Genomic DNA, 12,500 nt, shown 5'->3' with positions numbered 1-12,500 from the left:
TGCACAGCTCTTGAACTGTGTCCTTACGTGGAGCTGTCTCCTTATGCGGAGACTATTTACAGGGGTTCCACAGAAGGACAAAGTCCAATCCACTTTCTAACCACCACCAAGCTCTTATATTTTAACATTGTATGTGGTTTGGTTTTTTAAGTTAAACAAGTTTAATTTAGAAAGTTATACATGTACTTAAACATCATGAATTATATTTACAAAACATCCTACCTTTATATCCAAAGTGATATCAAGAAATGCCTCATATGTATCCGAAACTGCTTTGCAATTCAAGCACTTCAGTGGAAGCAAAATATAAATGCTTAACAATACGTGGAGGAGACTAACTGTCCAAATTCAAGTTGTCGATAGATACTACTTTAGACAAACTGCAGACTGCTTTACTACCGACAAAAGACACAGATCAGTTCTAAGGACAGGAATATTTTTTAAAGTACCTCTTGATCTTAGAAATCCTCCAAATATTTGATGAATGATGGTGGTAGCTTGAGAAGATCTGTCCAATCTGGAAATAAATTATAATCAGACCTCAGAAGATTTAAGGCACACAGTTAACTCTTCAAAGAGTTTTATGAAAACCAAGGATGACGTAGACTTTCAGTTTTGATAGTAAATAAAGGACTACAAGGTGCTAGAGAACGTATAAAAGTGAATTTGTTTATGCTGACTTGGTGCTTCCATTCAAGCACGCTTCCTGCATAGCATCGACAGTATAGCGCAAGAACTCGTGTGCGTCTTCTTGACTGCCAAAACGGAAATGTTGTCCTATTCCTAAATAAGAAGATGATAGTATTTACCTCATTTAAAAATGAAATAATTCTCGTATTTCTAAAATCTCTCTTCTTTATAGTGTTAAAACCATTTATACACATCAAATAATTATTTGAAGATTACAAGATACTGAAAAAGAAACACATCTGAAGCCACTTACGACTGAGGTTATTGATAACACGCATAGGCTCGATGGCATCAACAGTGCAACGCAGGGCCTGGTTAATGTGAGTCTCCATCGTGCACATCATGCAAAAATCTTGTTCACGACCTGAAGAGTGAAAGAAGAAAGCATCCCAGTCTAGCGAAACAGACATAACTACAAACAAACATATAAGTAACATTTAAACTATAGATACAGTATCCACTCTCCTTGTCCCAACAGTCTCGTAACATTTCATTTCACACAACTTTATAGAATAAAAATATCCATTAAGCTTGTGTTCAAGTGCATTTTGTGATGAGAAATCTAAAAGACTACTGCAAAGTCACGTTTGTGAAGGCTGACAGGAATGTGAACTCCACAGGCTGCAAAATATATGAGGAAAGAATATTTGACATTGATGATACAGCATTAAGAGAATGTGGGTTATTTTCAGCACAGTGCTGTCAGGTGAGCTTCATGATACAGAGCTACGAGTCCTTTGGGAGAAAGGAAAAACTAAAGTAATGTATGTAATAGTACTTCTGCCCTCCTTTTTTCAACAGGATTCTTAACTGAAACAATTTCTATATACAGGAAGAAAACAGTTAAATTTCTAGGTATCGATACAAAGATACCAGCCTAAAAAGCATACACGTTTAGTACAACATTTAGTTTATAGTACAACATTTTATTTAGAACAAAATCAGTCTAGATTTTAATACAGTCCCACAAAAAAATCTAGTCATGTTCATAACAGCTCATATTGCTTTCTAGGTTTTGTTTTTGTTTGCTTCTGTTTTTTTTAATTGGTTCAACAACGAACAGACCATTTATTGTAGTGCATTATGGAACCTAGGCTGTGAAGACTAAAGACCTATGATGCCAACATCCTAAATTTTATTGCCTTTCTAGCAGCAGGAAGCCCAAATAGCCCAAATGCCAAATGTTCATTAAATGCATTCCTGTCCAATGCACTTCATTATTCCCATGAAGCAAGAAAAGATCCTTTTAAAAAAACAAACAAAAAACACACATGGTGCATTAAACGCACTCCATATGCTATTCTGAGCCCACTGCTAATACAATGCTCAAAGCCAGCTTCCACAGGTAAAATCAGGCAAGTAACTTTGTCTCACAGAATCACTGCTGTTCTTTCACCTTCAGAGCTATCCAACAGATTTAAAATACTGTTAGAAAGTACTCACATGACTGGCTGTGCTCAAGAGAAAGCATGTAATTGGCAAGTGGGGGGGTGTAGGTCAAACACTGTAGAGTAGCATTAAGAAAACGTGTGTTGCCAAGATTGTACAGGCCAACTCCAACACTTTGTGTTTCTTGCCAATCCATACATATCGTCTCCGGTGGAAAAAGAATCCTTTGTGGCGGAGCAATTCCATCATTAACAACTGCAAGAAAGTTATATTTAAAAAGAGATTTTGTTTGTTTCTAAGAAAGGCATTAGGTATATATAGGTATAGTAAATATATAAAGTATATATAGGTATAGTAAAAATACTATTCTGCGGGAGCACCTAGAGGAACTAGCTACAATCCAAAACAGAAAAACTTATTGCAGACAGCTTTAATACCGCCAAATTCAAATTGGCTGGTCAACACAACGTTTTGGGAAAAAAAGTTTAGTCAACCATTTTAATTTTTCTAAGGCAAGGCTAACTGCCATCCTGTTTTTAGTATCTAACGCCAAGTTCCTCTCCATCTATAATCTTTAACCTGATTACCTCAACTACTGCTTTTTTCCTTATTATAACTTAAACCACAAACTTAGACTTGAAATTATATGGTAATAAATGCAAGGACAATGTAAAAACAAATAACTAGGAATGACGGTACCCCTACAAATATCAGATCTTTTCCTGAGCAATGTTAGCATTCAAAAACCTGTGAATAATGGAAGCTGTGAATAGCAACAATAAAACGCTTTTCTTTGCAAAACAGTCCCCAGTGGTGCCAGCGCACCCTCTGGAGTCACTGCACTGCATTCCCAGTGGTGCCAGTGCCCTCTCTGCACTCACTGCAGTGAATCCCCAGCGGTGACAGTGCACTCTCTGGACTGGCACCACTGGGGATGCAGTGCAGTGAGTCCAGAGAGTGCGCTGGCACCACTGGGGATGCAGTGCAGTGAGTCCAGAGAGTGAACTGGCACCTTGGGTATGTAGTGCAGTGAGTCCAGAGAGTGCACTGGCACCATGGGGATGCAGGGCAGTGAGTCCAGAGAGTGCGCTGGCACCACTGGGGATGCACTGCAGTGAGTCCAGAGAGTGCACTGGCACCATTGGGGATGCACTGCAGTGACTCCAGAGAGTGCACTGGCACCACTGGGGATGCAGTGCAGTGAGTCCAGAGAGTGCACTGGCACTACTTGGGATGCAGTGCAGTGAGTCCACAGAGTGCACTGGCACCACTGGGGATGCAGTGCAGTGAGTCCAGAGAGTGCACTGGCACCACTGGGGATGCAGTGCAGTGAGTCCAGAGAGTGCACTGGCACCACTGGGGATGCAGTGCAGTGAGTCCAGAGAGTGCACTGGAACCACCGGGGATGTACTGCAGTGACTCCAGAGACTGCACTGGCACCACTGAAGATGCAGTGCAGTGAGTCCAGAGAGTGCACTGGCACCACTGAGGATGCAGTGCAGTGAGTGCAGGCAGTGCACTGGCACCACTGGTGATGCAGTGCAGTGAGTCCAGAGACTGCACTGGCACCACTGGGGATGCACTGCAGTGAGTCCAGGGAGTGCACTGGCACCACTGGGGATGCAGTGCAGTGAGTCCAGAGAGTGCACTGGCACCACCGGGGATGTACTGCAGTGAGTCTGCAGAGTGCACTGGCACCACTGCGGATGCAGTGCAGTGAGTCCAGAGATTGCACTGGCACGACTGGCATCCCCAGTGGTGCCAGTTTTTCATAGTTTCTAAGTTATTTAGATAGCATAATCTGGCTGGGGATCATGACTGGGGATTATTAGGTTGATCAGTGAAGACAGGAAAGATATTGCTGAATTGTGTCAGAGCACTAGCTTTGGACCACGTAGTTTGAATCACATCTGCACACCATTCTGGATTAGGTTAAAACATTTTTTTTTTTTACTTGCATATATTCCAGAGCTAACCATTGTTAATGATCTGTGTACCAACCAGGACCTATGGTCCTTCAATCTGAGGGCTTAAGTTTGCTGCATCTAAAGGAAGTTACATGTGCACAAAGTACCACAAAATCGCTGACATGCGGCAAATCATCCCCTGGGGTAAAATAAATAAAGTTTCCTATATGCAACAAGTGCCACATCTTTTTTTCTCTTTTTAACTTGCATGTTTCTTTCAGACTTTATGATTTGTATTTCTCTGCGCTCCACTTTGACAATGCCAATCGCAAGCGTAACAAAAAGAAGAAAAAGGAGAAACATCAGGAAAGTGAAAGGCTTCTTGGAATACTTAGGTCCTCGTTTCCAGAAGAAAACCCGGGAGAAGAAGGAAGAATGCCATCCTCCAGATGGCTCTTTATGAGAGCAATGCAGAAGTGAGGGCAGTAAACAACCTCACAAGGAAGGGAAGCCTTCCAGTGCAGGTGAAAGCAAGAAATACAGCTCCATCGCATCCAGCGAGTATATTAAAGGTAAGCGGCTGCAGTTTATGGGATTCCTTTTAGATTAATCTAGAGATTATTTAAAACAGTCTTTAAATGCTTGATGACTGAACAGTCTGCTGGATATTAAAATATGTTTTGAAAAATATGTTTCAAGTGTTGTTTTTTCAGCTATGTGGGGAGAACAAATACAGTGGCTATGAATATTTTGGCTATTATTCAGAACAGCATTTCTTCTTTGCATACTTCTTTGTTGTTCTACCTCAATATACATCTAATTGTTAGACTGCTGGATTTGTTCCCAGTATTGATGACAAAGCACACTATAGATGCTGTCTGCGTTACTGGAAAATGATTTGTTTCAAAGTAAAATGACTTCCAGGTAAGGTAAACGCTGAGCATGCTCTTCCTGCCTCCTTCTTCACAGTGCTCATAGTAGATCGCTTACGTATGTATTAGTCAGATTCTCTTATAAACTCCTAGTGCATCTCTGGAATTTTGAATTTACAGTGACTTTACGCTCTTCTCTCTCGCTCCTCTAGGCGGTTTCATCTGTTACCAGAGCTCTAGAACTATTTGTGAAACCTGAAGAGCTGGATGGAGAGAATTGCTACAAATGTAGCGAGTAAGATTATTACTAATTATGTCTTAATACTAGATATTAGTTTTATGTATTGCATGACTTAGAGCATAAGTTATCTTTTAACTTCATTTAGAAATAAGGAGACGCAGCTTTGTTGTTGTTGTTGTTGTTGTTGTTGTTGCTTCATTTTGTAGTAGTGGTGAGCTGAAGCAAGGAGCTATGGAGAATGATTTGGAGTGGAAGGCAGCAGCAGGTTCCTGTGAGTTGAGAATGTGAGCTGGCTCTGTGGTAATTAATGTTAGCAGCCTGTGCTGGCTCACTAAGCAGCGTCTTGCACAGCTCTTGAACTGTGTCCTTACGTGGAGCTGTCTCCTTATGCGGAGACTATTTACAGGGGTTCCACAGAAGGACAAAGTCCAATCCACTTTCTAACCACCACCAAGCTCTTATATTTTAACATTGTATGTGGTTTGGTTTTTTAAGTTAAACAAGTTTAATTTAGAAAGTTATACATGTACTTAAACATCATGAATTATATTTACAAAACATCCTACCTTTATATCCAAAGTGATATCAAGAAATGCCTCATACGTATCCGAAACTGCTTTGCAATTCAAGCACTTCAGTGGAAGCAAAATATAAATGCTTAACAATACGTGGAGGAGACTAACTGTCCAAATTCAAGTTGTCGATAGATACTACTTTAGACAAACTGCAGACTGCTTTACTACCGACAAAAGACACAGATCAGTTCTAAGGACAGGAATATTTTTTAAAGTACCTCTTGATCTTAGAAATCCTCCAAATATTTGATGAATGATGGTGGTAGCTTGAGAAGATCTGTCCAATCTGGAAATAAATTATAATCAGACCTCAGAAGATTTAAGGCACACAGTTAACTCTTCAAAGAGTTTTATGAAAACCAAGGATGACGTAGACTTTCAGTTTTGATAGTAAATAAAGGACTACAAGGTGCTAGAGAACGTATAAAAGTGAATTTGTTTATGCTGACTTGGTGCTTCCATTCAAGCACGCTTCCTGCATAGCATCGACAGTATAGCGCAAGAACTCGTGTGCGTCTTCTTGACTGCCAAAATGGAAATGTTGTCCTATTCCTAAATAAGAAGATGATAGTATTTACCTCATTTAAAAATGAAATAATTCTCGTATTTCTAAAATCTCTCTTCTTTACAGTGTTAAAACCATTTATACACATCAAATAATTATTTGAAGATTACAAGATACTGAAAAAGAAACACATCTGAAGCCACTTACGACTGAGGTTATTGATAACACGCGTAGGCTCGATGGCATCAACAGTGCAACGCAGGGCCTGGTTAATGTGAGTCTCCATCGTGCACATCATGCAAAAATCTTGTTCACGACCTGAAGAGTGAAAGAAGAAAGCATCCCAGTCTAGCGAAACAGACATAACTACAAACAAACATATAAGTAACATTTAAACTATAGATACAATATCCACTCTCCTTGTCCCAACAGTCTCGTAACATTTCATTTCACACAACTTTATAGAATAAAAATATCCATTAAGCTTGTGTTCAAGTGCATTTTGTGATGAGAAATCTAAAAGACTACTGCAAAGTCACGTTTGTGAAGGCTGACAGGAATGTGAACTCCACAGGCTGCAAAATATATGAGGAAAGAATATTTGACATTGATGATACAGCATTAAGAGAATGTGGGTTATTTTCAGCACAGTGCTGTCAGGTGAGCTTCATGATACAGAGCTACGAGTCCTTTGGGAGAAAGGAAAAACTAAAGTAATGTATGTAATAGTACTTCTGCCCTCCTTTTTTCAACAGGATTCTTAACTGAAACAATTTCTATATACAGGAAGAAAACAGTTAAATTTCTAGGTATCGATACAAAGATACCAGCCTAAAAAGCATACACGTTTAGTACAACATTTAGTTTATAGTACAACATTTTATTTAGGACAAAATCAGTCTAGATTTTAATACAGTCCCACAAAAAAATCTAGTCATGTTCATAACAGCTCATATTGCTTTCTAGGTTTTGTTTTTGTTTGCTTCTTTTTTTTTTTAATTGGTTCAACAACGAACAGACCATTTATTGTAGTGCATTATGGAACCTAGGCTGTGAAGACTAAAGACCTATGATGCCAACATCCTAAATTTTATTGCCTTTCTAGCAGCAGGAAGCCCAAATAGCCCAAATGCCAAATGTTCATTAAATGCATTACTGTCCAATGCACTTCATTATTCCCATGAAGCAAGAAAAGATCCTTTTAAAAAAACAAACAAACAAACAAACAAAAAAACCACATGGTGCATTAAACGCACTCCATATGCTATTCTGAGCCCACTGCTAATACAATGCTCAAAGCCAGCTTCTACAGGTAAAATCAGGCAAGTAACTTTGTCTCACAGAATCACTGCTGTTCTTTCACCTTCAGAGCTATCCAACAGATTTAAAATACTGTTAGAAAGTACTCACATGACTGGCTGTGCTCAAGAGAAAGCATGTAATTGGCAAGTGGGGGGGTGTAGGTCAAACACTGTAGAGTAGCATTAAGAAAGCGTGTGTTGCCAAGATTGTACAGGCCAACTCCAACACTTTGTGTTTCTTGCCAATCCATACGTATCTTCTCAGGTGGAAAAAGAATCCTTTGTGGCGGAGCAAGTCCATCAGTAACAACTGCAAGAAAGTTATATTTAAAAAGAGATTTTGTTTGTTTGTTTCTAAGAAAGGCATTAGGTATATATAGGTATAGTAAATATATAAAGTATATATAGGTATAGTAAAAATACTATTCTGCGGGAGCACCTAGAGGAACTAGCTACAATCCAAAACAGAAAAACTTATTGCAGACAGCTTTAATACCGCCAAATTCAAATTGGCTGGTCAGCACAACGTTTTGGGAAAAAAAAGTTTAGTCAACCATTTTAATTTTTCTAAGGCAAGGCTAACTGCCATCCTGTTTTTAGTATCTAACGCCAAGTTCCTCTCCATCTATAATCTTTAACCTGATTACCTCAACTACTGCTTTTTTCCTTATTATAACTTAAACCACAAACTTAGACTTGAAAGAGAAAGGAGAAAAGACCTTGGTCTTTGTATCGACCAACGAGATAAGCCTTACACATTTTTAAGTTTATTTTTGACGATTGATTGATGCATTATCAGATATTAGGTACTCTGCAAGAGCAAATATTAACACTAGTAAGAATAAATCCGATCCACCACCTCTTATTCAAAATACATCAATTTCTAATTTGGAGATAACGTCTCCCTGACAAGGAAGTAGAAAAGCTGTAAATACCGATCTAGTTTCCTCTCCCGATGTTCCATATACATACCGATGCTGTTCCTACACCTACACTCTGAGCATAAATTTATGTTGACATGAGTATCGGGTGTTATTTCTCTCTCTGTTTGCCTTGAGAGACTCTCCTCCTGTCCACTGAAAAGTAAACTCAAGATTCCAGATCAGTTAAGACAGTTGCTATCCCCCCATTCAGAGTTCTGCAGCAGCACTGTTCAGATTTTCCAGCAGTCTCTTTACAAAATGACCACTTATAAGTGTACAAAAACACTTATCACCTAGCTTGTCAGTAGGTACACGTGTGGCCTCTCTTAAGCAGAATCAATCACAGCTTAAGATTTTATACAAGATCCCATTTTCAAGTTTGGGATTATTTCAGAAAGTCTTTTTTCCTAGAAACAGTACTACTAGTAACACTTTAACTGGTTTGCCAGCACAACCTTTACCCTGTTAGAAATGATGTTGACTTCTACCTTCATGTAGCATACATAGTGTCCTGAGTGACAGTTGATACCATGATGCACCAGCACCTCATATAAGGCGTAGATGAGTGGTTCTCCACTTGATTGAGACATGTAGTCTCGGAGGTCCAAATACTCAGGATATTTTACCTCCTAAAGAGAGACCAAGAAGATAGAAAAATTATATCAGAGTACTTCGTGGACTAGGCAGAGAAAAACACTTCCAAAAAACAGAGACTGGAATTATATGAATATATCTCTTGATTCACTAAAAATAAGTCTTCCCATAAGCAACGTTTAATACTAGAAGTTGCAGAGAACTGTTTTCTGAAGAATTAGCCTTCTCAGAGGAAAGTATATGCTTCTTGTCAAGCAGGAACTTTACTGATATTAAGAGAAAGAATAAGCCACAGTCGTTGGTCTACAATGGAATGGGCGAAAGTTGCGACAGGGGAGTTTTAGGTTGGATGTTAGGAAGTACTTCTTTACCGAAAGGGCTATTAAGCATTGGAATGGGCTGCCCAGGGAGGTGGTGGAGTCACCATCCCTGGAGGTCTTTAAAAGACGTTTAGATGTAGAGCTTAGCGATATGGTTTAGTGGAGTACTTAGTGTTAGGTCGGAGGTTGGACTCGATGATCTTGAGGTCTCTTCCAACCTAGAAATCTGTGATACCGTGATACTGTGATACAATTATTGTCTGAAAATATTAACAACTTTCAGCATTGGGGGATGTCCCATTACATGATGACAAAGTTGCATTACAGCGGTAAATATACCTTGTTGATCTTTCCACCTGTGAAATCTGCAAATTCTTTTCAGTGATATTGTGAGAACGTTGGAAGAACGGTGTATGGTAAATCTCTTGGATGCAGGAACCATCTTTTTACACCTTAAAAACAAGCAGAGACAAGTGTTTGAAAGCATCTTCTTTTTCGCCCCCAAAACAAACTCGTTTTAATGTCTCACGCATGCTTATGCTATTTGAATAATATTTACTTGCATAATATATATAATTCATGATGTTTAAGTACATGTATAACTTTCTAAATTAAACTTGTTTAACTTAAAAAACCAAACCACATACAATGTTAAAATATAAGAGCTTAAGAGAGCAGATGGAAGCATCTGCCTCGAGGGCAGGTGAGTTGGCAGAGTAAGGGAGCAGATGAGAGTACCTGTCCTAGCTGTGCTGTGGCTTTGGATGCTGCCGCGGCCTATGCTTTTCTTTTTCTTTCGCAGGTGCCTTGCACAGACTCAGAGGGGCCAAGCTGCACTCTGAAGAGCAGCACGAGAAGGGCAGGCTGGTCGTGAGTGGGGTTGGAGCGGAATGGCCAAGTTGCGCAAGGTGACTGCGAAGGGTATCCATTTTGCTTTTCAGGTGTCATGGCAGGCTCTACACAGAAGTGGCTGAGGATTTGAGAAGAGGTTACAGAGCATCAAGGAGCAGCACGTGCAGTGACGGTTTCCAAACGGTATGGTTGCTTTCTCTTCTGTTCATCAGGTGCCACAGGCAAGGTGGGCTGTGACGTTAGTCTTTAGAATCGGAGCTAAGCAGGTCACTAGAATGCCACAGGGCATCTGAGAAGGGTGTTTTAACAGAAAAAGCTTGTCTGGCATGGCAGTGCCTGATGGCAGCGTGTTTCCACAGGTGAAGAGGTGCCTGAAGCCCCATCCTGTCTAGCCTGCGCACACCTCGCTGAGAATGAAAGCCGCTTTCCAGTAATTCAGAAAGCCAAGTTACATCTCGGCCTCGAGCATCTGGGGCCTGTGCTTTTGGGCCTGTCTGTAGCATTTGGCACTTGCATTAATACTTTCTTGGCATATATTTAGGCTTTTGGGGCCAGTGTCTTGGGGGGGTGTGGAGCTGCTTGTACACCTTTGGGGCTTGCATCTGGGGGGGGGGGTTGGGAGTTGCTTGTACACCTTTGGGGACTGTGGCTGGGGGGGGGGGGGTCAGGGCCTGCATCTGGGGGGGTTGGAAGCTGCTCCTACAATGTAGGGATCTGTATCTGTGGGGGTTGGGAGCTGCTTGTACACAGTATGGGCTTGCGTTTGGGGGCAGGTGTTGGGAGCTGCTTGTACAATGTAGGGATCTGCATCTGGAGGGGGTTGGGAGCTGCTTGTACACCTTTGGGGCTTGCATCTGGAGGGGGTTGGGGCCTGCCTCTGGGGGGGGTGGTTGTGAGCTGCTTGTATACTGTAGGGGCCTGCTTGTACACCTTTGGTGGGGCCTGCGTCTGGGGGGGGGTGGGAGCTGCTTGTACACTGTTAGGGCCTGCCTTGCGGGGGGGGGTGGGAGCTGCTTGTACACTGTAGGGGTCTGGGTCTTGGGGGGTTGGGGCTGTTTGTACACCTTTGGGGTGTGCCTCTGGGGAGGGTGGGGAGTTGCTTGGACACCTTTGGGGCCTGTGTCTGGGGGGGGTTGGGGCCTGTGCTGGGGGGGTTGGGAGCTGCTTGTACACTCTAGGGTCTTCTGGCGGGCTTTGGAGCCTCCCTTTGAGGGGGACATTTGGGAGCTGGTTGTACACCTTTGGGGCCAGAGTCTGGGGCGTGGGGGCTGGGGCTGGGGCCTGCATCTGGGTGGGGTGGGGTCCAGTTCATGGGGGGGGGTTGGGAGCTGCTTGTGGACAGTTGGGGTCTGCATCCGGGTGTGGTTGGGGCCTGCTTGTAGACTTCTGCAGCCTGCGTCTGGTGTTTGGGGGCTTTTCTGTAGCGTTTGGGGCTTGCATTTTGGCTTTGGGATGTGTCTTGAGCTTCTGGGGCCTAGCTGTAGTGCTTGGGGCCTGCGTCTGGGGCTTTTCTGTAGCATTTTGGTCACGTGTTTGTGATTTGGGGTGTGTATCCAGGGTTTTGCCTTTTTTGTAGTTTTCAGCTATGTGTCAGTTTCTTTGTCAGTTGCCTGGGGTTAGGGGCAGTTTGGGGTTTGGATCATTAGTCAGTGTCATTAGCGTTGGGGGGTTGATATGAAGGGTTAGGGTTGTGGTTAGAGTTGTTAGGGTTAAAGGGAATAAGGATTTTAGGGTAAGGGGATCAAGGTTGTGGGAATAAAAATGTTTTTGCACAGAGTTACATCGTTTAGAGGGAAGGAAGGTGGTACTGAGATATGCTTGCAGTGATAAGAAAGCTTCACAGACAACCTTGTAAAATGCAGACAACCAGAATCCTTAGAGCAATTGGGTGGAAATCACGGTGTAAGAAACATTACCACCTCAAAGAGGAAAACAGTCAAGAAAAAAAGAAAATTGACTTGTAACAGGCCAGCAGCTGTGTATTTTCTGTGAAGAACCAGATAGATTGTGAACCTGGATTACCCGGTCAATTGGGAAACTGGGGAGGGTCCTGGTCACCGAGAGGGAAAAAAAAAATTTATATAAACTGTGTTAAACTGTATAAACTAGTACGTGGCTTGTGGGACACCTGCCATTGCACTCGTGAATAAAAATGCTACCTCACTGAGATCCTTGCCTGAGCCTATGTTATTAGTTACAGAGTGTTTTTAACAAGGTGTTAGGGTTTTAAGGTTTCAGGGCTAAGGCACTAGGGTTGGGTTTCAGGGTTAGGGTTTCCAGGGTTTAGGGTTAGGATTTTAAGGTTGTTAGGGTTGGAGTTAAAGGGTTAGG

The 12,500-nt window shown here is 41.8% G+C and overlaps 2 protein-coding genes across 2 annotated transcripts in view; both read right to left on the bottom strand.

The window, feature by feature from the left end:
- Positions 1–3,189, bottom strand: part of LOC310891239 (putative ubiquitin carboxyl-terminal hydrolase 17-like protein 23) — a 14,438-nt gene extending 11,249 nt beyond the window's left edge. Inside the window, exons 1-2 of the mRNA XM_083853508.1 lie at positions 944–3,189; positions 450–517 (exon numbers count right to left, since the gene is read on the bottom strand). The gene's annotated coding sequence lies outside the window, so the exon portion shown is untranslated. The remainder of the gene's footprint in view (positions 1–449; positions 518–943) is intronic.
- Positions 3,190–5,380: 2,191 nt separating this feature from the next.
- LOC310891238 (putative ubiquitin carboxyl-terminal hydrolase 17-like protein 23) overlaps positions 5,381–12,500 on the bottom strand; it is a 12,173-nt gene continuing 5,053 nt past the window's right edge. Inside the window, exons 2-6 of the mRNA XM_083853507.1 lie at positions 9,657–9,769; positions 8,892–9,032; positions 7,590–7,790; positions 6,387–6,497; positions 5,381–5,960 (exon numbers count right to left, since the gene is read on the bottom strand). Of these exons, the coding sequence (XP_083709633.1) occupies positions 5,902–5,960; positions 6,387–6,497; positions 7,590–7,790; positions 8,892–8,904 (384 nt within the window). The 5' untranslated portion in view covers positions 8,905–9,032; positions 9,657–9,769 and the 3' untranslated portion in view covers positions 5,381–5,901. The remainder of the gene's footprint in view (positions 5,961–6,386; positions 6,498–7,589; positions 7,791–8,891; positions 9,033–9,656; positions 9,770–12,500) is intronic.

This window comes from Anser anser, assembly GCF_964211835.1.
Source record: "Anser anser genome assembly, contig: HAP1_SCAFFOLD_229, whole genome shotgun sequence".
In the NCBI taxonomy this organism is placed as follows: Eukaryota; Metazoa; Chordata; class Aves; order Anseriformes; family Anatidae; genus Anser; species Anser anser.
The sequence above is the reverse complement of the archived record's forward strand: the minus strand, read 5'-3'. Positions and strand labels throughout refer to the sequence as shown.